Source organism: Prionailurus bengalensis, chromosome B4, assembly GCF_016509475.1.
Source record: "Prionailurus bengalensis isolate Pbe53 chromosome B4, Fcat_Pben_1.1_paternal_pri, whole genome shotgun sequence".
NCBI lineage: Eukaryota > Metazoa > Chordata > Mammalia > Carnivora > Felidae > Prionailurus > Prionailurus bengalensis.
The window spans coordinates 40733590-40759650 of record NC_057358.1 but is presented as its reverse complement, the minus strand read 5'-3'; the positions used below and the strand labels follow the sequence as shown (position 1 = coordinate 40759650).

The 26061-nt window shown below is 49.0% G+C and overlaps 1 protein-coding gene across 4 annotated transcripts in view; it reads left to right on the top strand.

Annotated features, from left to right (window-relative positions):
* The window catches only part of ANO2 (anoctamin 2), a 339542-nt gene that overhangs the window by 117598 nt on the left and 195883 nt on the right, over positions 1–26061 (top strand). For all 4 annotated transcript variants that reach the window (XM_043564318.1, XM_043564316.1, XM_043564317.1 and 1 more), the window contains 3 exons: positions 4127–4182; positions 5334–5375; positions 12789–12853. In XM_043564318.1, coding sequence (XP_043420253.1) covers positions 4127–4182; positions 5334–5375; positions 12789–12853 — 163 coding nt within the window. The remainder of the gene's footprint in view (positions 1–4126; positions 4183–5333; positions 5376–12788; positions 12854–26061) is intronic.

The following is a 26061-nucleotide window of genomic DNA, read 5'->3' as shown; positions in this document are numbered from 1 at the left end:
TGTTAGAAGAAAAGGCTTGGGATTAAAGGCATTTAAGTAATTAAGCACATGTCAAGACAATTTGGTGATGGGTAAATATAGTCTCTGTTAAATGCACCGTCTGGGGCCTCTGGTTTAGATTTACGTCCGGCTGGAGTAGGGGGATGAAAGCAGATGCCGGGCGGACTGGTCCCTGTTCTGGGGGGAATCAAAACCAAATGGGTTTTCAAGAGTTCAGCCCCATCCCTCTAAGTACCTGTCCCGCTGGATGAAAGTTTTCTTTGAGTTTGGCCTGGAGGGAATAGAGCCGCAGTCCCCATCACCCAGCGGCACTCACAGATTTAATGAGGCTCTCTTTGGGAGGCCTACCATAAACTGTGCTTTGGTTGATCCTTTGTGTCCAGGAAGCCAGAGATGTCCTGGAAGCTAAATGCTAGGCCTCGGGTTTTGTGTTCCAAGTGTGTGTTTTAGGTACCAGTCCTGGAGCCTGAGCCCACCCTGCTTTGTTCCTTGGCCCTGACCCTCTGGATGGATGATGCCAAGGGACAGCGTTGCCAGGCCTGGCCAGGTCAGTCTGTGCAGAGCTGTGGTTGGCGTTGGGCAGAGGGGAAGCATGAGCCCTTTCCTTTAGGGATCATAGTTCTAAAAACAAGAAATATGAAGAACCTAGTGACTCAAAGGGACCGTACGGATCAGTGAGGGGGTCCCTAGTGAGCTATGCTGTGTTTGAGCCGAGACACTGCTTCTCTTTGTGGGGAGAGGGAAAGGACAGTGTCCTCTGTACTTTCTTCTTCTTGCTGGCCCTGCTTCTGGGAGCAGTGGGATGAGTGGTTAGGTCTCTCTTTCTCTGTCTCCCTGGGTCTAGAGCAGAGAGGAAAGACTAGATGTGATCCTGAAGAAGAAAGCTTTGCCATTATGGCCAGATGGAATGGTGCATGATGGAACCAATTAGCTTATTTTTGCTGAAAAGAGAGGAAAAAATTCAGAATTTCAGTTTTCAAAGCAGAGACTCCTTTTTAAAAAACGTTTGATTATTTTCTTCTTCTTTCAAACTGATTTCCATGCTTGTTTGGGGGTAGGATCTTGGTTTCTGAAGTCTGTGTGTGACCCAAGAGGCCAAAGCAGTTCCCATTCTTGGGTGAAGTTGTGGCTGAATAGTTATTTTCAACTTGCCTCCCCCACCCTCCCCATTCTTTTTCTTTTATGTGCTGTTGCCTCCCTCTGTAGCAGCCACTGGTTGGAATCGCCCATCTGATGCCCTCTGGAAAAAGGAGTTACACAGCCCTGGAGGACAGAGACACATCATGTACAGCATTTTGGGGCTCTGGTTATCTGGGTTGGGACAACTCCGGTGTGATGAACTGAACTGTATTGGCCCCAAGACAAAGAACCATTGGTTGGGTTTCCTCTCTAGGAAATGAACTAATTGACTAGAGTTTAAAGGTTCTTCATCAGCATAGTTTGCCATAGAAAATTGGAGTAGTGAAGAAGATGGTGCCTGTGATAAATGGGAAGAGATACTGCGATACGTTTAGCCATGGGGCTGGTTACTCTTACCCACCATTATCCCGTCTGTGTTCCCAGCAGTGTACTAGGTGCCATGAGAGATACAGGTGAGGGGAGAATGCTCTCTGACCTTGGGTACCTTGTAGGCCTTCAGGAGACACACAACAAGGGGCAGACCACATTCCACAAGTGAAGTGAGCTGCCTGTTCCAGGCACGTGGTGCAAGGGAAGCTTTATTTGAGACCTCCAGTAATTTAGATCCTCCTGAGGATCTGGCAGCAGGACCCCTGAGTCCAAGTGGTCAGCTTAATGCTGTCAGACACTCGGCTGCTGTGCTCAGTGCCCAGCACAGCAGAGATTTCAACACCTGTTTAACTTTTTCCAGGCAGGCTGGGGGCTGTCTTCAGGGTGTATGTTGCTGCTGTGGTTACCATGGGTGTGAGTGCAGGGATTGATTGGGTGGGGGTAGTGCACAGGGTGCGGTCTAGTTTAGAGCTCCACCCGCCTGTGATGCTTCAGCCTCTATCCATGTGGACAGCCCTTTTGTAGCTTTGGAACATCCCCCACCCCCCTCCTCACTTGGGACTCCTCCCCTTGATTATTGTAGGGTGGCTTCACATTGCTGTGGTTATGGCTCTTGAACTGATTAATGATGCTCAGAATGAAATTGTAGTCTTGTGAGTAAGACAGATCTGCAGCTCATTCAGCACCCCCCGGGCACCCCTCCCCGTCCGCACTCCCTTTTACCCACTGTCTATTCCCCCCCAGCCCCCAAAGTTATTTCGGGTGGTTTATGTTCATGGCAAAGAGGAAACTTAAAATCAGGAGAGGACTGGTCCTTTGGCGATGCGGCGGCTCTCAACTCACTACAAGAGTGGTCGCTTCCCAGAGCGCCCCCTGCAGTCTCCCGAGGGCCTCTGCTTCTACATAGGGCCTATGGCTGGTCCTCCTGGATTCTAGGGCCCTAAAAATGAGGCGAATAGGGGCAGGGTTCGAAGAAGAGGAGGCCGATGAGGAGAGAGGATTGTTTGAGAGCCTCTGTGGTCTCTCAGTATGTGGGTGGGGTATCGCTTGGGAAGGGGAGGTGGAAAATGTTGTCTAGATTTGTTATCCATCCTTGTCATTTATCCAGAGCCGTGCAAATGCACATTACTTAGCATTTGCACATGATACATGGTTTCCTCCCAAACCAATTTTCTTCTCATCTCACAACTGTCTGTAGTCTCTCTGGAAAGAATGGTTCAGAGCAGAATGTGTGTTTGAGACAAGGGAAATCCCCATGAACCAGAGCTTACCCCTCCTTCTCCCCCTCCATGATTACACGTGCATCCTCGCATGGTAGGGTCGTCGGTACTTAGGGTTGGTGGGATATAATGTCTCCAATATGGGAGCCAGTGACCCAGGACAGACTATCCTGAGTCAGAACATACAGACCATTTTATAGTCTCTGAATAAAACCATGAATGAAACAAATAAATAACAGTGCCTTTGTCCTGAGCAGAAAGTTCTCTGTTGTGACTATACCGGAGTTATAGGGACAGAGTCATTGACTCATTTAGCATATATTTCGTAGGGTCTGCTAGGTGCATGTGGTGTGAAATACTGTCGGTATTAAAAAGTGAATCTCGTGTGTGGTTCTCAAACTTTGTGATCTCAGGAAACCATTACACTTTTTAAAAATTATTGAGAGCATCCAAAGGGCTTTTGTTTTGGTGGGTTATATCAGTCAATATTTATTGTATTAGAAATTAAAACTGAGAAATTAAAAAACAATTTTTAATGTTTATTTTTGAGAGAGAGCGAGTGAGGGAGAGGCAAAGAGAGAGGGAGACACAGAATCCAAAGTAGGCTCTAGACTCTGAGCTGTCAGCACAGAGCCTGATGCAGGGCTCAAACTCACGCACTCTAAGATCATGACCTCAGCTGAAGTCGGATGCTTAACCGACGGAGCCACCTGGGCACCCCAAAGCTGAGGAGATTTTTAAAGCACAAAGATACACAAACACACATTCCATTCGCTGTCAGGGAGATGATGCCACCCCATGTCACAAAATCCCACTGTACACTCATGAGAGAATAGGAGGGAAAAAGCAAAAAATGTCCTAGTGCTATTATAAAATTAGTTTTGACCTTCGGAGCACCCTGAAAAGGTCATGGGGACCCCCAGGGTTCCCCAGACCACACTTTGAGAACCACTGCTCTACGGCCCTCTACTTCCGGGAGGCAGACCAGCACTGCTCTAGGACGGAATAGGAAGGCACCAGAAATGAGTTCTGATAACGTGCTGTGGGATGCTATGACATATACTTTTCCTGATCATATGACAGTAATCCATAGTCATTCCTGTGCTGTCACTGAACACAGGTAGTGTCACCTGATGGTGGTGGCGGAGACTTTGTGGTGGTCGGGGGGCAGGAGAAAAGGGGAAGCATGAGGTTTGAGAGAGTATATTTGATACTGAAACATAACTTTGTTTTTGGGAAGTAAAAATATTGTTCTTAGGCTAAGAACTAAAGCTCCACAGAAACTTGTAGATTGAGGGGTGACAGAGGAGCACGCAGTGCCTGTTTCCAACAGACAGAGGTGAGGTCGAGAGACTCCTGCCCTACAGTTGCCATTTTCACCTTCCTTTCTTCCACAGGCATTAACTCTCTGATCGCCAACAACATCTATGAGGCTGCCTACCCTCTTCATGACGTAAGTATCCTTTCCGCGCAGTCTGCAAACGGCTGTTCAACGCAGGGGACACGGTGGCCGAGTACACAGCAGGCGAGGCGTGAGGGAGTCACGCCGCTCAGACACCTGGGCCGAATCCGGCCTCCTTGGGGTGGACAGTAATCCCCACAACTGCCTCTCCGGGTATTGTCCCAATGGCAGGATGAGCCGGCTTTGGTGGGAGCGTACCCCACGTGCCCTGTGGTGGTTTTGGGAAGGCAGACGTGGCATGCCAGTGTATGATGGGAGGGGGTGGTGGTGAAGGTGGGTGGGTGGCGGTGGAAGGAGAGTCGAAGGCCCAGGTAACACACATCCTGGGCGGTCAGACCCTGAAAAAGTCTGAAGGTGATATTTTGTGTGTGATTGTTTTGTGTGGGTGTGAAATTCCTCATCCTTAATAGGCAAATATATATTAAGTATCAGGTTTTTTAAAAAAAAAACATATTTAACAATGTTGAAGCCAATCTCTCAAAATTGCTTTTGCTGTTGTTTGGTTCAGTAGAGAAAACAGACGGACTTGTAAGTAAAGCTTTCCTCGACTGAGAGTCATGTTATAAACATCCCACGATACAGTGCGATGACATTTCTTCGAGACACTTTGTGAAGAACTTGCCTGGCCCCTGACCTAGGTGCCCTCATGACTGCACTGCTCCTTGACCGGTCACTTCTTTCCCACGGGTCACACAGTCATACCCAATGAGACTGCGGAGGTGGGGCCTCTGAGTACCCGAAGGAGTTTCCAGATGGCAGTCTCCCACCCCCATACCTTGGCTGTGGGCAAATATGCTGTTAGGTTTTGCCGTTTGTGGACAGGGGGCGCTGTGCCCTGGCGCAGGGCGAGTTTACACCGTTTGCTGGCCACGGCCTCTGCCATTGTGTTTGCTCCGAGGAGGCACAGGCTGATGGCAGACGCCTAGGAGGGGAGCATCTTTGTGCGAGAAGCTGTCCAGAGGAAACATGGCAAATGTTGATGACTAACAAAACTGAACGTTGGCTCCTTCCCATGTCAGGCTTTTGACTTTCCCCCAAAGGGAATGACAGAAAGGGGTGACGCTAGAAGATGGAAAAGAAAATCCTTTCTCTGTCTTTGATAGTTCCCTTGGCTTGATGCACCCATCCCTCCTGTCTTACAGGGTGAATATGACAGCCCAGGGGATGACACGAATGACAGAAAGGTAAGCCGGCCTGGGCCACACTGAGTGCTTGGGCACAGGAGACTGTGAGTGGGTGTGGGGCTAGCCCCAAATGTCCTGTTTACCTGATTAAATATTTTTCAGCAGCTCTTCCATAGCCCCTACCCTCCAGGCTTGGAAACGTGAGGGCCATTTCTGGTCATTGACATGACTGTGTGTATGGGGTGCTCACACTGGCATTTAGTGCTTGGACAGCCCGCAGTGCTCACCATCCTGAAGTCTAGCCCAGAAGCATTGTCCCACCTCTGATGATGAAAGGGCCTCAGCTGAGAAACACTGGGCATCCAAATTCCTTAAGTTATAGGTGGGAAAACTGAGACCCAGAGAGAGTGAGCACCTTGCCCATGATGACACTGCCACAATTAAAGGGAGGAGGCTTGGAACACCTCTGACTCTCCAATCCAATGTCCCTGCTGAATAAGTGTGTTACTATCCGTGCCATCATGGCTGTTTTTTTTTTTTTTTTTTTGGGTGGGGGGTGTCATCTTTAACTTATTCTTCTTATTCTCCAGCAGACAAGTGGGGAATAGCCATTCCCAAGTTAGAGATGAGAGATATGAGGGAGAAGGAGGATCAGTCATGCTGTATATTCCGGGCAGCTAGGAATCAGAGGTTATAGTTAGGGGAAGGAAAAGCTCCCTTTGGAAGGACCCCTCCTGCGCCAATCACAGACAGTACCTGTCCCTACCCCTCTCTCCAGGCTCTCCACCCAGATCCGGTTCTTCTGTGTGGGTGTGCCACCCTCCCTCGCCATGGTGCGGCGCTCTAACAATCACCCGCCTCTTTAGTGGGGACTGCCCCATCTGGCTGTCAACCCCTTCATGCCAGCCTCCCACCCAGCTTCCCCCAACCATCAGCAACTCTGGTGAGCAGAGGAGGGAGGGCAGAGGTGGGAGGGCTGAGGAATTGAAGCCCAAGGAGTTTCCCTCCCCCCCAGCTCTGTTGTCTGGAAAATTATTCATCCCCCAAGTTGCCTTTTGAGCAGCCTTCTTTTTATCCTGCCTATTAGTCCCTGTTATGAAGTGTTAAGTATTAAAAACATAAAAGGTCTTTTCCAGAAATACTGCTGTGATTGCTTACACATGTCCCCTCTCTGCCTGCCCAGGGAATCTGCTGTAGTATTGCGATGTCTTAACCTCATCTGTTTTCTATCTGATGCTAATAGTCTCGGTGTTTAATTTCCTGAAAAGTCCCGGATCAGAGTTAAAGGAAAAGGAGGAAGCATTTCTCCCCTTGTCTCACCTAGCTCACCCCAACCGTTTTCTGCCCTCCCGCTTTCTCATTTCACCTTCCTCCCCTTTGAAGAGTGCTCGCCACTGCTGCCCACCTAAGGATCCTCCTGCTGAGTGGGTGGTGACCCCAGCCGGTCAAGGTGGAGCACTCTACAGGAACATTCCAGAGACTGGGAACACACAGCAACTCCTGGCAGAAATCAGCCAGACCTCTGTTACCTGCAGAGGCAGAGGGGAGCAAATTGTAGACTATCTAAAATATATGTCTGTTCGTCTTTGGGATGATGTTATGTTAGCATTAACAACACGACACAACAAAAATTTTTCCTTCCAGGAATCTTTCGGGTAGGCCAACAGAATTATTCCCAGTGCACAGCCCAACCGGCAGAATGGGTAGAATCTGGGAGGCAGGGAGAGACCAGGTTGGATGGAACTGCACCTTGGTGGGTAATTCCCACAGTGGATGTCAAAAGGTAGACAGCTGTCTTCAAAAGACAAGAGGCCCCTTTCTTGTGGCTTTGCCTTGGGTTTGCTGGCCAGTCCTTATTTTCCTCTGCCACGGTCATGGTTAGGGATATTGGCTTTGCTGGGGTTGGGATAAAGGAATCCGTGAGAGAGGGAAAGTTTTTTTTCTGTCCATTTGGGTTGGGAAACTGATACCCAGCAAGGTGAGGAGATGGTTCCAATGGCCATAAATGATTGTCGAGTCAGGACTAAAACCCTGGTGTCCAAATCGCAGCCTGTGCTTTACAGCCAGGTACACAGGGTCTTGTTGTATGGCAGCGGGAATTCTCGGCGCTGTGCTGGGTTTGTTCCTGCAGTTTCAGTACTGTATGAGTGGGGCCTAAAAGTATTCTAAGGAAGAAAGAGTCCAAACCTCTGAATACGTGCAGCATATTGATTCGTTTTAATTGTGTTATAATAGTCTAGTGTTCTTGGAGAGAGCTCTAGGAAGGATTTTGGTTGGGTGCCAGGGAGAACCCTTGCATCTGTTGCTGGGGGGTGTGAAGGGTTAGGCACTGCAGTGGGGTCACCCCTCTGGGGGCCTTTAGAGGTGATTTGCAAGGGCACCCCAAGCTGCCCATCCTGCCGGTATCTAGATGTTCTCTTTTACTCTTCCCTGCAATTCGTGCCTGTTCCCATGATCTCCTCGAGGCCCAGGCTCCTCATGGGCAGATCCCAGGAAAGACCAGAGGCCCCTGAGAATGCAGTCTTCTTCCCTTCCAGCTTGCCTTGTGCAGTTGTGCAGTTTCGATGACTCAGCCCCAGCCAGGGGCTGGAAGTCTCTCTCTCCCTGTTCCTGGAGGCTAATTATCAAGACGCACCCTGCCTCTGAAGAACGTTTCCCACCTTTTTTTTCTTTTTTTAAAGTTTTTATTTATTTACTTAGAGAGAGAGCAAGCTGGGGAGGGGCAGAGAGAGAGAGAAAAAGAGAGAGAGAGAGAGAGAGAGAGAGAGAGAGAGAGAATCCCAAGCAGGCTCCACACTGTCAGCCCAGAGCCCGACTTGGGGCTCAAACTCACAAACCATGAAATCATGACCTGAGCCGAAACCTAGAGTTGGATGTTTAACTGAGCCACCCAGGCATCCCGGATTTCACACCTTTCTAGAAAGCAGGGCAGCAGGAAGAGGGAGCAGCATGGATGTGGATGGGTCTCCCCTGGCTGCCAGTAGCCACCTAATTCCATATTAGCTGGACCTGCCTGGTTTTCCCAAGCATCCCAGGGAAGTGACCATAACCATCTTCTGAGGGCCGCCTTAGCCCTGCCAGCTCCCGCAGCTTCCTCACCCACTTACAGGGGTGCCTAAGGTACATCACTGGAATGTGATTCTCCTTAGCAGTTTTTAAACCCTGGGTCTTGTATTTTCCAGCTTTTGCAGATGATTGTTTTCTCTAGTGGATGGTTATAAAGTGACCCACTAAAAGGTGTGTGAAGAGAGTCAGTCTGTTTTTCTGACCAGAAAGGTACTTTTGTCCTGGGTGTCACTTGAGGATTGATTTTTCTCCTCCTGCACTGATTTTGCTACTGGAGAAGACCGAGATAGTTGAAGTGAGTCACTAAAAATTCAAACAGGTCATTGCAGGATCTGGGAGTAGAATTCCATTCTCTTCCATTGAGTTTGCCCTGTTCCATCACCACCTTTCGGTGGGCTGCAGCTGGCATCTTTCTTCCTGTTGCAAGCCTGGCTCTCGGAGGAGCTCGAGAGGGCCTCGAGTCTCAAGCATCTTGCCATTCTCTGGCATTGCAAATGGTTTTGACAGTCGGGTTCCTTTACAGTCTCATGAAATACTAAAACCAACTGACCCACTGTCAAATGTGATCCCCAGGGAACCCATGGGCTGCTTGAATGCCCTCATCCATCAGGCAGAGTGGCCCCTGTGGGTCGTTGCTTCCTGCCGTAAAGGTTTAGGGTCAGGCCGACGTGTTTGGAATGACATCCGGGCCTCTGAAATAAGGTACTGTCCATTGAGAGGGAGCTGTGGACCTTCCTGAATCTATTTGCAGGCTTGGCCAGTCATGAAGAGGATGTGGTGTAGCTCTGAGGGAGAAAGTGGATTTACTAAAAGCTGCATTAGAAGGATCTAGACTCTGCACACGTAAAGGGATTGTTACGAGATACTGTGGATGTCTTCCTGCACTTTCCTCCACCACGCTAATCCCTAGGGGGCAGACTCCAGAGCACGTCTCCCTCCACCCTGACTGCCAGTCTGCTCTGGGACCCCGTAACCTGGGCTTTAGTATGTAAGACTCACTTGGTCTCTAAGTATGTGTGAGTGAACATTTGTAGAGATAGCAAAGGGTCTGCAGTGCTCGAGCCAGCCTGGAGAGAGCCACGTGGGCATTTGGCCCTCACTGCTGCATCACTTCCCAGGCTTGGTGTCCAGTAGCTGGAGCTCCATTGCAGGGGCTGCCCTGTGATGTCCTCTGTGTCCATCCTGCCCATCTGCATGGGGCTCACACAGCTCTCTTGGCTCATCCTCACAAACTGAATCTAGCTTTGTGCTCCGAGGGTGCCACGCTGAGAAAGGGACCTCCAGACGTTTCTTGCAGCATGCTCGATATCCCACCAGGGGCAAGGCTTGTGAGCTTGGCTGTCAGTTTGGGCCCAAGCCAACTGTGCCATACTGGTTCTTGGAGTGTTTTTAGTTTTTCCCTCCAGGGCAGTAGCAGATGGATGTTCTCAGGCTCAGGTTTTGGCAGATTTGGAGAGGAATCTGCTCTGGAGGTCAGAACCAGGACGCAGGCAGTGACGACCCACAGCCCTCAGGGGAGTCCTTGCTCTTACCTCCTGACGCACATTGGCCTCCCTTTGGGCCACAGATGATGACAGCCAGGTGCTGGTGAGTGCAGGGATTGCACTATGAGAGGGAATAAAGACCCAGGGCAGTAGTAGCACCTCAGACAAAGGGGAGGAGGTGGTGTAATAGGAACAGTGAGATTAGGTTAGACGCCACCTGCCCAGAGTGAGTGGCATCCAAACTCACGGATTCACATCCTGCTCTGCTGGTCATGGCGCTGCGTCACTTTTCGTGTGTGGGTTTCCTCCTCTGCAAGTGGTGGTGACTAAGGCTGCTCTGTCAGGGTCCATGTGGTTTTGGGTTCTGTTCTGTAGTGGTTGGGAGGTATGATGATGATAGAAGTCTTTACCCATTAAGGAGGAATGCCAGTTCTTATGTCAGTTTCCTTAAAAAGCATGTCTTTAAAGGTTCTCAGGTGAAAAGGATGGCTTCCTAACGTACAACCGGATATCTAAAATACCTAGTTAGAGCAGGGTCTCCTTGACAGAATTCCTTATGAATTCTGTGTCATGTATAAGGACGTGTGATGTGTAAGGAGAATAAAGAACATTAACAGGATGGCCAGTGTATTGTCAATGCTTGACGTCTAGCTTGACTTGTCAATGCTAGACGTATAATTCAGTTACACGCTAATATCTATTCAGCTTGGGTATGTAGATGACGTCTAATAACGGTTCATTACCAGATCACTTCATTTCCAGGCGGATGAGCTGTGAAGCTCACCGGCGAAGTGTTTGAAACCAAAATGCGGTTTTTCCACTGGGATTGACACCTAGGTTTTGCCCACATGCTGGCTCTGCTAACATTGCTGGGAAAACGTCACAGGATGGCATGGCTTGATGTGTTGGTGCCTCATTTCCTCCCTTAACTTCTAGAATGTGGTGCACTCAGGTGTTGCCCCCATAGCTCCACAGAAACCCCTCTTGTCAAGGTCATGTGTGACCTTACAGTCACCGAGTCCGGAGGTCACTGCTCCATTCTTATCTGACCTGACCCATCAGCAGTGTTTGGCACAGCTGGTCATTTTCTTCGTTTTGAAACCAGTTGTCCCTTGGTTTCCAGGACACCACACATGTGTAGCACATTCCCGGCTGCTCTGCCGTCTCCTGTGCTGTTCATCATCTCCTTGCTCTCTGACCATTGCTGCACTGGGGCCCTGATGTCACGCCTCTTCCTTACCTACTTCCTCTTCCTTGGTGGTTAGATCCTTAGTTTAATGACCTTATAAGTCATCTTTGGCCTGACACCTCCCAAATGTACATCTTCTTTGTAAAGGAGATGGACTCTCTTTTGAACTCCAGAAGCTTACGTCCAGCTGCTTACTCAGTAGCCCCATGTGGATGCCAGAAGGGCATCTTAGATTAGCACGTCCCAAACGGAACTGGTTCTGCCTTGCTGACTGGTTCTTCCCACAGTCTCCCCACCATAGCGCATGGAGTCACCATTCACTCAGCAGCTCAGGCCAGGTTCTCCATCTCTCATTCCACATCCAATCTAACAGTCAATCTTACTCTACATTTAAAATATAAAGTGGAATCAACCACTTCTCATTACTTCCCCCACTGCCTCTGTGGCAAAGGCCACCATGATCTCTTCTGGAAGGCAGCTATGCTCACCACTATACCACCAATGCTGCACGGCTCACCATGATCTCTTCTGGACCGCTGTGGTAGGCCCCCTACTCCTATGCCAGCTCTTAGTCTCTTCTCCACACAGCAGCCGGAGTGGGAGGTCTGTAGTCAAGGCAGACTGTTTCTCCCCACTCTGGCAAATCTCCCCTCCTGGCTTCCTTCAAAGTCCAAAGATTTGGGCGTGGCCTACAAGCCCATGAGTGATCTGCCAGCTCAGTACTTTCTGACATTATCTCTCATTTTTTGCCTCACAGTCACACTGCCCTGGAAGTGCAAACAGGCTTCCCTGTTTTCCCTAGGATATAACGCATGCACTGTCCTCAGGGCCTTTGCACAGGAGAGCACTTTTCTGCCTGGCACATTCCCTCACTTCTTCAGCTCAGAGGTCACCTCAGAGAGGCCTTCCCTTGCCATCTATCTAAAATAGCATCCTCCTCCACTCCGCTGCCCTTTGTATTCTATTCCTTTGCCTCAATTTGCTTTTCCTGAAGCCATTTATAAATCTATTTTTTTAAAGTTTACTTATTTATTTTGAGAGAGAGAGAGAGAGAGTGAGAGAGTGAGCATGTGTGCAAGCAGGGGAGGCGAGGAGAGGCAGAGAGAGAGGGAGAGAAAGAATCCCAAGCAGGCTCTGTGCTGTCAGCACAGAGCCCGACACACGGCTCGAACTCACACATCATGAGATCATGACCCAAGCTGAAACCAAGAGTCAGATGCTTAACCAACTGAGCCACCCAGGTGCCCCAAGCATTTATAAATCTTACATGTTGGTGTGTTTCTCTTTGTTTCCACACATCAGGGTGTAAGCTCCATGACAACAGTGATTTTGTTTGGTTTATAGCTATATCCAGCATCTGGCACATAGTAGATGTTCAATAAATACATTAAATGAGTGAATGAAAGCAAGCCAGGACTCATTTTCCTGGATGAAGCAAGGCAAGGGAATAAAGAAGGTGGGGTTATGATTGTCAAGCACTGCCCCAGAGTGTGATAAAGGTCACCTCTATAGCCTCCTATAGCCAAAGAGGAAGTCAGCCTCTGTAGCCTCCTGCCTTTGGATATCTTTCTGGTGGATCTCGTGAGAATTTTCCTAGAAGCTGAACTTTGGGGATTCAATTTTGATTTGCTAGGGTGGTTTGGGGCGCTAAAATTTTGACTTGCTAGGGTGGACAAACAGGTGAACAGTTGTCCCCCTGCACCTCTTATCTGTTTCCCTGTTTTTCTTGTTTAGCTGCTGTATCAAGAATGGGCACGCTACGGAGTGTTTTATAAATTTCAACCTATTGACCTCATCAGGTAAGATCTGGGGGGCACTCTTGGGAGGACCCTAGAGATGCAGATTCTGAAAGGCACCTGTCAACCCTCTTAACCCCTGGCAGTCTGTTGGCCAAGGAGAGGGATCTGTTTTTCTAGGCTATGATTGTCCTGCTCTATGTCTGATGCATGAGGAAGCAGCTCAGGGCAGGGAGGGGGGAATGGTGTCTGTGTGGGGCAGCAGTTAATGTACATTGATATATCATGACTTCTGTCTCTCAGCATATAGTATGTCTTTCCCTGCCTGTGTGTGTGTGTGTGTGTGTGTGTGTGTGTGTGTGTGTGTGTGTATGCAGCTATCATTCTTAGTATTGTCCTTCAGATTCATCCTGGAGGATAGGGTGAAGCAGATCCTTGGGTTATGCCCAAGTGGCCATGGTGTTGACCAAGAGAAGGGAAGACCTGACTAATCACGTGAGGAATAAACTGGCTCTTCTGACAGGGAATGTTAGCTCTTTATGGCTTCTTCACATTTGAAGGGAGAAGAGACTGGAATCCCTCCCTTTAGTGCTGCACCTCAAATGATGTCTTGGTACCTTGAGAGTTTCCCTAGCTTCTGCAGAACATTAGTGAAAGTCCTTTGAGAGAACATACTAGAATGCTGTGGGTCTGACTAGCCTCAAGTGGGTTGAGGACTCTGGAGTCTCAGTGGGCTCTCTGAGCCCAGCTTCATTCCCGGCTGGAATGTAGGGAGGCAGCACTGTGAAGCGGGAAAGCACTGAGCTGAGAGTGGAGGCCGGGCCTGCCATTGTGGGCTGTGGCTTCTTTGGGCAAGCCACGTTCCTTCCATGGTCATCGGGATCCTGGTTATCGTAAACTGAAAAAAAAAAAAAAAAAAAAAAAAAAAGTAATAATAAATTGGGAGGCTGAACTGAGGGATCTGTGAGGAGATTTGGTAGCACAGGCCCATTTGGAAAAGATGGGAACTTTTGGCCTCATGACTGCCATAATGGACTCACTGCCACACGGTCACTTGTGGCTCTTCTAATGAGCTAATTAATCAGCCAGTAAACACAGAGAGTGTTCCTGGCTAATTGCCCTGGGCTGGGATTGTGAGAGGGGCAGCAGCCAGAAGGATTGTGTCCAGAGGGAGGGATTCCAGCTTCTTCTTGGAAGAAGAAAGCAGCCTGGGGGCCGCAGCTTGGGTAGGTTCACCTCCCACACAGAGATGTGACGGCCCGCCCAGGGAACTGGGAGCTTGCTTGGATGTCTCTTGACAGCAGGTGTTTGTTCCAGCTGAAGACTGTTAACTGAAGCGCTGGGGTCGCAGAGCAGGGCCATGGGGTGCCTGTGACTGAGGCTTCCTCACCCCACACCTCCCATTCCCTGGCTGCCTTGTCTGAAGCACTGGCCACCTAGATTGTTCTCTGGGCCACACCAAGGCTGTTTCCTCCATGCTTGGTGGGCTTTGATCTTCCTCCTTGCATCCCAAGTGGCCACCCACTCTGTCGCCTGTTTTCTCCAGCTACATACTCGTTTTTACAAAATATGATGAAAAAATAAGAATTTTCCCTACCAGAGAGCCTTGTCTTTTCCCCCAGAGACTTCAGGTGACTGGCCGCCAGCTAAGTGGAAAAAGGCTCCAATGTGCACTCAGTTTTGGCCACCAAAGCGGCCTCACCTGCAGGGGAAGAATTACCTTTGGAGCAAAGCCTTGCTCTGGGGCCTGGCGGTTCCTGAGGACACAGAGCTCAGATCTGTCTAGACGGGGCATGGTGTGCTGTGGAGCTGGAGGCTGTCCACTGCTCCTCATACATCAGATGGCTCAGGGAGCTCCCACAGCTCCTGGGTGAGGCCAGCGGCTTGGCTGGTTTGGCTGGGAGGGAGGAAGGCTGGAGCCTCAGGCATCCCTCTGAGGCTGGCTGTGGGGGAAGGGAAGGGGATCACTGGGTGGTGTATGGGGGTTGTGGGGGGGGGCTGCTGTCCACCCAGTGGTATAAGAAACTCTCCAATTTCAAGGAGCTGCTGGAAGGAAAAATTGACAGTAGTGGGAGAGAGGGAAGGGCCAGGGGCATTAGGGGCGAACAGAGTAATAGGCGGGGAAGCAGAGACAGGTAAGCGAGACCAGGGTGTGAGAGGGGTCATGGAGAGAAAAGAGGGTGCAAGGTGTGGGAAACAGCTATCCACACCCCGCAGGCACGACCCTGGACTCCCGTTACATTGCCTTGCAAATGGCCCAGCTCACCTTGCCTGATTCAAAGCCACCTCCTTTTTCCTCTTTATTGGCGGCCCTCTTTCTCACCTGCCACTCCCTGCTCTGACACCAGGTCCTGTGAGTGCTTCTTCAGGGCCATCTCTCTTCAGCAACTTCTCCATCTTTCCTGCCACCGCCTGTCAGGACCCACCTGGCCTGTGCAGATTCCAGCCCCTGGCTGGCCCCCACACTGTGTCAGTGTTGTTGCATTGCTGCTTACTAACGTGGACCACACCCTCTTTGGGCCTCATGTAGAAATTGTCTCCATGTGCTTGTGTTGAAAGCCTGGCGGAAGCAGGAAGTCCTCTATAAGTTGGAAATGACAATTCATACAGAGGCTTACGGGAGGCATTTCCCACCTGTTTCCTTGGACACTCAGCTCCTTTCTTTTCAGTACTGATCTTCTGTTCCTCCTGTGGATCCTCAGTGCTCTTCCTTCATGCCAACTATTTGGAATGTTCTAAAGCATCGAGCAGTTGACAACTCGGTGGGGGTGGGAGATCTGTGTGCATTTGAAAGCCCCAGGACTAACTATCTTTTCCCTTTCAAAGGCCTTCAAGCCTAAACTGAAAATTTGGGGTTTGAGGCCCCTTTCCCAGGTGTTAGAAGTGGACAGAGGGGAGGCAAGATACCTTTCCCTGCACCCCTCACCCCTGCCTCCTGCTGCACCTTCATTCGTGCCCAGCAGGCTGCACTGTGAGACTGCTAATGGGTCTCTCCCAGCTCAACAGGGCTCTCCACCCCTGGATCCTGTCTTTGCTTTGGAAAGCTTGGGTGGGGCCTGCAGGCCTGAGCTGTATGTGTGTATATGTGTGTGTGTGTGTGAGAGAGAGAGAGAGCATTGCCTGGAAAGTTCCCCAGGGGAGGTATCCAGCAGGGATACCACTCTCAGTAGCTCTCTCTAAGAACTTGCAGCCAGCACCACTTATGCCCTGGTAGAAACACAGCTTGTGACCAAGACAATGGATGAAATGATGCCTTAGCTGGAAGGAAATGACTCTTCTGGTCCCTTAGGAGCCATAAGAGGGTCCTCACAGCCAGAAAAGTAGATTTTTTTTTGTCTATACTGCTCTAGGTTAACTCCCCAACATCCCAGGAGGGAAACAGCCTTTATTTTCCGGGGAACCTGGAGGCCTGGGGCCTTTTGAATTTGTGCAGGTGTGATCCACTATTAGGGCCATGACCTGTCTTTTCACTAAAATTAATGTCTGCTCACAGGCTGATTTTCTTAGCTGGAAGGTTTTGGTATGGATCAGACAAAGCAGTAGGCTTTAAGCTGAGTTTAACTTAGCTTCTAACTATGTTGAAGTTGGTATACATAAATTTTATTTTAAGCCCATGCCGCTGCTTGCCCATGACTTTGTGAGGAAGAGAGGGGTCCAGAAGTCTCCCAGGCTTAGCATGACTGCATTCCATTGACTTTGGGGAATTCTTCAAGAGGATAATGCATGGACGGCCTCGGGTTTGCCACACCGAATCAGGATTACAGTCTGGAGAGGAGTGATTGACTCTTACTCATGACTTAAAAATTTTTTTTTAATCTTTATTTATTTTGAGAGAGAGACAGAGTGTGAGCAGGGGAGCTGCTGAGGGGAGGGAGACACAGAATCAGAAGCAGGCTCCAGGCCCTGAGCTGTCAGCACAGAGTCCGACGTGGGGTTTGAACTCACGAACTGTGAGATCATGACCTGAGCCTCAGTTGGACGCCTAACCGACTGAGCCACCCAGGCACCCAGACTCTTACTCATTACTTAATGCCCACTTCATGAGTGAGGCTTCCTAGAAATCAGGCCTTGGGCATGGAACCCGTCCATGTGGCAGCTCTGGAGTTCTCTTCGAAACGTCCTGGCCTAACGTCTTAAGACACGAACACTTCCACAATGACTTGAGAGTGATTTCTATGGGGTCACACCATCTCCGCAGCCTTTGGGGCTCATCTGTGAATAGCAAGAGCGGCCCTGTGCCCCCACCTTGCTGCACATCTCTGCCATCTTAGAATCCAGCCCTCTCCAGCCCTGCCCATGGGGAGCCTCTCTGGAGCCCTGGCATCACAGGAATTGCCTTTCCCTCCTCCTCTGCAAGGCGGAGGTCCTTGTCCTTGCCAGAGTTCTCCAGGACAGCCACTAGACGGCTGTGTGATTTGATCTGTCCCTCTCGGTCTTGGGGCTCTACTTCTACCCCCCTGAAATGTGACCCATCCAAATCCCTCCAGAAGGAAGACAGAGGAAGCCACATTCTTTCTGAGGAGGCTTCTCAGCAGGCCAGGCTCAGGAAGGACCGGCCGCAGCTGGTTTGGGGGAGGGACTGGAGAGGAAAAAATGTTGATCAACCCGTGATTAATTATTTCCTGAGCACTGCTGCCTCCTCCTTGATCCTTCTCTGGGATTTATAAAGGCAGTTCAGTCCAACGCAGTAAGCATTTACTGATGCTTACGGCGAGCAAGTCTCTGTGCTAGGAGGCATGGGGAGGTGCAAGATGAATAAGGTGGGGTTTGTGCCCTAAAGATCTAGCAATTATGTAGGGAGGTAGATGTGTGCAAGGCAGGATGAAGTGAGGGCTTAAAAGGATTATAACTTAAGTACAAACATAATACTGCAGGACAGCAGATGAAGAGTAATTGCTACTAGCAGAATAAGGGAAGGCTTCCTGGAAGAGGTGGCACTTGAATTAGAAATGTTACTTTCTGAAGGACTGAGGTTAAAGGACATGAATGTGTATTCATGGCCAGCCTGGGCTGCCCTTTGTATGGATTTACTGTTTAGCCTGATACTGATGGCTGGAAATCCCACTGACTCAAAGCTAGATCCCTCATGACTGTTGAGTGAGAGCCGTTAGGTCAAAAAGTTGACTTACAGGTCTCACCTGTATAGACTCTGTGCCAGTCTGGCCTGTGTCCCTGGCTCTGCCCTGTGATTTAGCAGAGAATTGGAAGGAGGTGAGGCTAGATCCAAGGGAGGGGAGACCAAGGAGAGACGAAGTGCAGGGCTAGCACCTTGGTATTTGCATGGGTCCCAGCATTTGAAGTACTGGATTTGGCAGGGCAACCTTTTGCAGACTGGAAAGAAATAGTATCTTGTGGGCCTGAAGAATATTTTTCCTTTACCTTCCGGGTTGGGGGAACAGAGTAGACACAGAGCAGCAGGCAGTAGCTGGTTGAGGCAAGGCAGAAACAAGGATTGTAATGTTCTGTGCTGTTATATTCTGGCCCATTGTACAGGTCAGGAAGTAAGCCAGGCTGTTTATTAAATGTAGCTGGGACAGGGTTCTTGCTTCCCCCACTGAGAGCCACGGTCCTTCAGGTGCAACCCCCCCTCCCCCCCTCCCCCCCCCCCCCCCCCCCCCCCGCCCAGAGGGAGAGCAGTAGGTCTGTGGTCAACCTGTGGACAAGGAGTTGGAATTCAGTGCTCTCCACTCCAGTCCAAGGCTGTGCCTGGAGGTCAGCTTGGTCTTATGAGGGTGGCCTCCCAAGCCTCAGAACAGCCTTCCATGGATGGTGGCTCCTGTTTCAGATCAAACTTTTAATCTTTCTGCCTACAGTATCAGCCATATGGTACACATGGTGGATCCCAAGTACCAGGAGGCCACACACACACACACACACACACACGCACGCACGCACGCACACTCCCTATGGCCACCCAGAATTCCATGGGCAGAACCGGGGAAAGAACAGGTTGTCTGCCGCACAGCTTATTGCCTCCTTGACGCTCTTATGTCCAATTTCGCAGGGAAGAAGAGAGGCTGCTGTTATTCTAAAAATACATGGCAAGCTATATTTTCCATTTTCCCCTTGGGCCCTTGTGAGCAGTAGACTCTCAGCTACCCAGAACCTCCGGGACCAAACCCTACCGGCAGAGGAGGAATGCACTTAGGGGCCACCACCCCAGTACCTAGGCCTGGAATGAAGGGATGGAGACTTGCTCTCACAGCATATTCCAGCAAATGCCCAGCCTCTGCTTGATTTCTCTTGTAGTAGAAAGAATTTTGCCTCAGGGGTCACTTGTTTTCTCTGCTGGACATTTCTAGTCACTAGGAGATCATGGAGCTGGATCAGGAACTTTGCCTATTTCTCTCCTTCGGATTCTAGTTCAGCTCCCTGGACTTTTTTTTTCTTCTACATAAAATGCTCCTGGGCCTTTCTGCATGTCCTTGTGTGACACGGGCTCTTCAACAGCCTCATCATCATGATGCTTCTCTTCGGGACTCACTGGCCTTGGGGTACTCAGAGCAGGGTCCTTCTGCACACATTAGCTGGTGTAGTTGAACCAACACATATTTTGCACTGACCATATGTCAGACACTGGTGCTGGATGTATGGAGATGAGTTAAGCATGGCCCCGTTCTGAGGGAGCTTAAGTTCAAAGTCAAATCTCTAAGCTTGTAGATGGCCACTAGGCTTTTCTGGGAAATGGAGGGACAAACTGATGGAGAAATTTACAAAAAGTAACTGTGAGGCTGTGAAAACTAGCATATGGAAAAGATCATGAGGGGAAATTGACCCCCAAACTAGTCATCTGCAATGATGGGCTTAGGGGTATCAGCCATGCCTCAGGCAAAGATTGTTGGGAGGTGACCGTAACTCTTTCTAGACATATCCATGTGATATGTCACAGTACCCACAGACCCTGGAAATCCTCAGGAAACATTTTAGGATCACATAACTTACCAAATCATGGCAAAGCCTCACATGTGTCTAACTGAGGTCATCGTGTCTAAAGAAAAAACTCAGCCGGGCTAGAAATATTTCAGGGAAGGGAAAGTAATGTGATCAAAGATTTGGAGAGGACGCATATGAAGACAGACTTAAACAAATAAGAGCTCCCTATCCAGGAAGGAAATGGAGAAGGAGTAAGGCTGCCACTTACTAAGTTAAAAGATGGATAGAGTGTGCCTGTGTTTAAGTCCTGAGGCACTTGCTTAGGGACATTCTCTTAGGTGAGGAGCAGTGTGTTAAGAATGAAAAGAACTCAATTTTAGCTTCAGCTTTGTTTCCAGTTGATGTAATGTCTGGACAAGCTGTCTCCCAAACCTCAGTTTCCTCAGCTATGAAATAGGGACCATAACACCTGTCCTACCTGGCCAGTGTTATTAGTTTGAGGACTGTGATAAAGTATTGCACAAATACTGCGGTGATGGACATACGTTTGGTTAAGCGAAGCTATTATTTATCTGCTCCCTAGAGGAAAACGATAGTATTCCCTAAGCTAGCAGAACTTTACATAGCCCTTCAGCTCAAGAGTTTTGACAAATATTGCATAATCATAGGACTATGTTTTCTCATTGTAAATCAGTGCATTGCAACTGTGCACTTTGTGTGTGTGAGCTCTGTGCCTCCCAGTGACCCTGCAACATGAGTATTCTTACCTCCATTTTACAGATGGGAATACTGAGCTCAGTAAGATAAGGACCTTCCCCAAGCCACAGAGCTGGCAGCCCATCTGGGATTCACACCCAGACCTGTCTGATTACAGAAACTATATTTTTTCCTTTGTAGCATGTGGCTGAAGGTGACACACGGCTCCATCCAACTGGACGTCAGGCAAGCTGGGTTTCCAGCTATCTGGTGTTAATCTCTGAGGGAAAACTAGTGTGGGCTCCTGGTGAGTGGAGCTCATTGGCTATAGTCAACCTCTGCTTTACAGTGGTGTCATGGTTATGAACAGTCCCCTGGGCATGGCAGGGGTGATGGGCCACTCTTGGCTCGTTGAGCTGGAGAGAATCATTTGTGCCTCTGTTAAGCAACCCCAGAACACCATGCTTTTGATTTCTCAATTCTGTTTTTTTTGCAGTCTTTTTGTTCTGACTTCTTCCATGTTGTCAGGTTGTCAGTTGTCATTTCTTGCTCTTGTCAATCGAGTAGCTCCTGCCCAACTCCAACGTGCTGCTGTGTCTCATTTGCAGGTTTCGCAACCAGACACCCCAGCAGGTTCGCACTGTGTACCAGGTGAGACTCTTCCACAGTCTGTCCCAGAGTCTGGCTCCTGGCTTCTGTTAGGTGTGGGATTTTGTGGAAGGTCTGCCTTTGTCATGGGAATGTCTTCTTTTTGTTCCCCAGTGAGAGTGAAATGGTGTTTCTGAAGCTCAGGGAGCCTCAGAGATGGGACCAGAATAAGTGTGATGTCGTCAGGTCGCAAGAAATCCAGATGATCAAAGATTATTCTCAAAATAGAACTCTGTTAACAACACGGTCTTTGCATCATGGGTCTACTGGATGAAGAAGTTTGCCCTGGGTGTGGCATCACAACTAAAAGAAATGGGGGAGCAGGAAGCTTGAAGTGTTATGTTGGGACACAAGGTGCTCATAATGGAACGCTGCTGATAGAGGTCACAGAGCTCTAAATAGTGCCCAGCAGGTAGCTGACACACCAGATATATGTTGATGTTCAAGGAGCAGGTGGTAGAAGGTTTAGAAGGGGTAGTGCCTGGATTTAGTATGGTTTGTGAGGGAAACATGTAACTTACAGAGCAGGTGAGTTTAGAGTAGAAAGCAGAGGTATGAAGGAGAGAAGAAATATGGTCGGGAGCTTTACAGGACTCTGATAAAGGCATTTGTGGTCAGGAGAGACCCGAGAATGGCCAAGGCTGAGGAAGCTCTGAGAAGAAAGCACAGCGCTACGGACAGTGGTTGGAGGAGACGTTTGAGAGAGTGTGGCAAGAGAGCCCAGACAAAGGAGTCACGACAGTGGAAAACCAAAGGGGATGCTGTCAAATGGCTTCTCTGGAATGTAGGCAGGTGGCAAAACAGGGCTCACGAGGGTTTCAGGACTCATGCACTCCTAGCTGTGAAGTGGTAGCAGGCAGTTTCTCACCCACTCCCTTGGGAAACTTTGGGCAAGTCACCCAGCCCCTTTGGACCGGGTGCAGTCTCTCTCCCTGATGGAGAGAGGGGGATCTCTTCTCTGCAAAACCTCTAGGCTGGCTGTGGCAGGTGCAAGCCTGTCTGCGGAAGTCGGGGACCTCAGGTAGATCTGAGGGACTGCTCTTGCCCTAGCAAGAGGGAAGGGACTAGCATGTGGATAAGTTACCATGGACACGGCCCAACTGTTTGATCCCGTGAGCCACTGTCTCACCACGTGTCTCTGGAACCCTTGAGCTCCCTGTTCCTGCTAATGATATTCCCTTGAGTGATGTTCTCCACCCACACCACATGGGTATGTAACCAACATAAACAGAAAACGTCTTAACACATTGAATAACATTGGCGGAACACACGTTACAACAACCACCACAAGATAGCTAAATTTAATTAGCCCGGCACGCCCAGGCTTTTCGCAGAGGGACATGCCTCTGTTTTAGAAACGGAAAACCACAGCATTTTGTGGGTCTGGAAGTCACAGACATAAGCAAGAAACAAAATAAAGCAAAACAAAAAGCTTCAAGATCCCTGCCTGGGAGGTTGCTGTCCTCCAGTACCTTTGAGATTATCTAAGGTATTCAAAGATATGAGTGGTTGGCTGACCGCCAAGGATTGCTGTCTGCCTCTGGCAGAATGGTTGACGCAAACTTTGAAAGATGTGGCACCTAGCTTGGGTCACCCAGCCCATTGAAGGGACTCAGGAAAACTCATCTTGAGGGCTTAGGCCTCAGGGTTGTTGGCTCCACCTCGTCAGTTTCTCTCATAGAATCCATATTCAACTGAACACAAGAGACACAGAGAGAGGATTAAAGGACTGGGATTTTCAACTTTTTATGTGGGCATTTTTGTCCAGATGAGGGTAAGGACAATGGCTGATTTCCAGCTCTTATCAATAACAAAATGGCAGTATTGCCTTCGGTTGATATTCTGCCCAATCCTCAACCTTTGGTCAGGAAGGCAAGCTGCTCAGTGGAGAGAAGAACCATCCTAAGGGTGTCTCTTTGCCCCACTCATGGACACTCAGCCTCCTGGAAGCCCCACCTGATGCACCTGATAGAGATTCCTCTTGTCTGTGGAGCTTCATTCCCCTTCACTTCATTCATCCTCCATGCTTACTCCATGATCTGTTTCCCCTCTTTGTCAAATCCTGTGAGATCGTATCTCTCTTTGGAATACTAGCCCTTCTCTGAAGGCTTAACACCATCCAGTCAAATCCTGTGAGATCATATCTCCTTTTGAATATATTAGCCCTTCTCTGAGGGTTTAACATCTAACCATGCAGTTGGGAAGAAGACTCCATGTTTTTGGGGAAGAGATTTAAGAAATTCTGTAATTCAGTTCAGTTTTATCCAGTGGGTTCATTGAGCGCCTTCCCTGAGCCAGGCACTGTTTTAGGCACTGGAGTTAAAAATGACAAAAAGGTAGATAGCTATGGGCTGACTTTGGGTGGTTACGTTACTTATCATCTACCTGGAACACTTTTAAGAGTAAAGGTGAGCACTATTAATAATTATGCTGAGTGTACTAGTCAACTATTGTCACGGTAATGCTGCATAACAAAGTACCCCAAAGTCAGTAGCTTATGACAGCAGTAACTTATTTGTCTTGCTCGTGTATCTGTTGGTTGAGTGGAAAAGCTCTGCTTCAGGCTGCGGGTCGTCTGGGCTTGGCTACAGACCTCAGACTGTCCAGGTCTTCATAGTTGTGTACATTCTCCTTAGATCAGAAGCTACCTGGGGCATGTTCTTATGGTGAATCACAAGAGCACAAGCAAAGGAATGGAAACACATAGCACCTCTTAAGGTATCACCAACATCACATGTGCTACTGTTCCATTGGCCAAAGAACTCACATAGCCAAGCACAAATCTATGTTGCTGGGAAGTTAATATTGGCTGAAAACCAATTTGACCTACCACACTGAGACAGCAAGTATAAACCACGACTGTCCCGGGAATATCTAAACCTGTGGTCCACACTAGTCTGATCTCCTGGGGCTTGTGATCTAGTAGGGAACACAGATAATATATAGTTAATTTTAAATGTGGCATGGTTTACAGTGGAGGATCATGGAATGTGATGGGAATAAAGATGTAGGGTAATCTAGCCTAGGTGGAGAAGGACTTTGAACTAAGTTAAGGAAGTGACTTTGAACTAAGTTTTCTTAAAAATTTTTTAATGTTTATTTGTTTTTGAAAGAGACAGACAGAGCTTGAGCAAGGATGGGGCAGAGACACACACACACAGAATCCAAAGCCAGCTCCAGGCTCTCAGCTGTCAGCACAGAGCCTGATACAGGGCTCGAACTCATGAACTGTGAGATCATGACCTGAGCCAAAGTCGAATGCTTAACCAACTGAGCCACCCAGGTGCCCCGAACTAAGTTTTGATACATGAGTGAAAGCAAAGATAAGCCAGGCAAAGGTATGCAGAGTAATGGCAATAGCTGATATTACATGGTCCTTCCTGTGTGTTAGGCACTGCTTAAGCTCTTTACATTTGCTAACCTACAACAGCCCTTTGAGATAGACATCACTATAGTCCTTTCGCAGATGAGAAGTTAAAACACAAAGAGATTGTGAAGTCACTCAGGGTCACACAGCTAGTAAGTAAGAGGTAAGATTTGAACTCCTGAGTCTGGCTTCAGAGCTGGTTCTCTTCACCACTGTGTATACTGCCCCACTGTTGGAAGAGAGTGCATTAGGTCTGCAGCGAGGGGAGTGACAGGGGACCAGGCTGGGGTGAAGCAGGACTCAGGTCCTGGAGGATCCTGTAGGCTGGTTGAGGATTTGGGGCTTTATCCTAAGGAAAAGAGTACGTCCTTGAAGAGTTTGGCTTATGTGGGTGCACTTGTGTGGACGACATTAACATGATCTGGCTGGGCTTTTACTTTTAAAGGACCTGAAGTTCTTCCTTGTGGGGCACTAGAAAGAGATTGCACATTTTGTGCCAGACAAGATGGAGGGGCGGGGTTGGGAGGGTCTGGGGAGAAGAGCAATTTCTGCTCCTGAGATGTCTTCTGTCCTTCCAAGAGGACATGACAGATGTTCTGGGTGGTATGACACTAAGCTTAGAGTCTCTTTTCTGTTTTCTCCCTTCTACATCCTAACTAACCCACAGATTTCACTAGGTTGTAATGGCCCTGTTCCCCAGTGGCAGATGTCTCAGTAGGCATGATGATGACCAGTACTAATAGCATTGACCCCTATACTCACTGTGCACCTGTGTCACCATGCCCTCTGTATGCGTGCTCTGCTTGGATCTTCACGGTAACCCTGTGAGGTTGGCACAGTCACCAACCTCATTGTCAAAAAGAGGACACTGCAACACAGAATAGATAAGTCACTTGCTCCAGATCTCACATAGTACAACTCCAGAGCCCATTATCTTTTTTTTTTTTTAATTTTTTTTTTCAACGTTTATTTATTTTTGGGACAGAGAGAGACAGAGCATGAACGGGGGAGGGGCAGAGAGAGAGGGAGACACAGAGTCGGAAACAGGCTCCAGGCTCTGAGCCATCAGCCCAGAGCCCGACGTGGGGCTCGAACTCACAGACCGCGAGATTGTGACCTGGCTGAAGTCGGACGCTTAACCGACTGCGCCACCCAGGCGCCCCTTTAATTTTTTTTTAACATTTATTTATTTTTGAGACAGAGAGACACACAGCATGAACGGGGGAGGGTCAGAGAGAGAGGGAGACACAGAATTGGAAGCAGGCTCCAGGCTCTGAGCCATCAGCCCAGAGCCTGACGCGGGGCTCGAACTTGCGGACCGCGAGATCGTGACCTGAGCTGAAGTCGGACGCTCAACCGAGTGAGCCACCCAGGCGCCCCTCCAGAGCCCATTATCTTAACCACTTTGTACCACTTTGAGAGAGGAAGGCTGTTGGTGAGATACAGGGGCTGCTTCCTAAAAGGAGCCTCCAGACGATGGTGGGGGATAGTGAACGGATGTGGTCAGATGTTTAGATGGTATGGTGAGGGGACTTTAGGACCTTTTAGAATAAAACAGATCTGGTTCCTTAAAGGGGGTATTGCCAAAGATCATGGAGACTTAGGAATTTTAGATTTGCAGGGGAGGTCCTTGAAAGCCTCACTTTATAAAAAGGGAACCAAAATCCTCTAACAGATTTAATGGGGC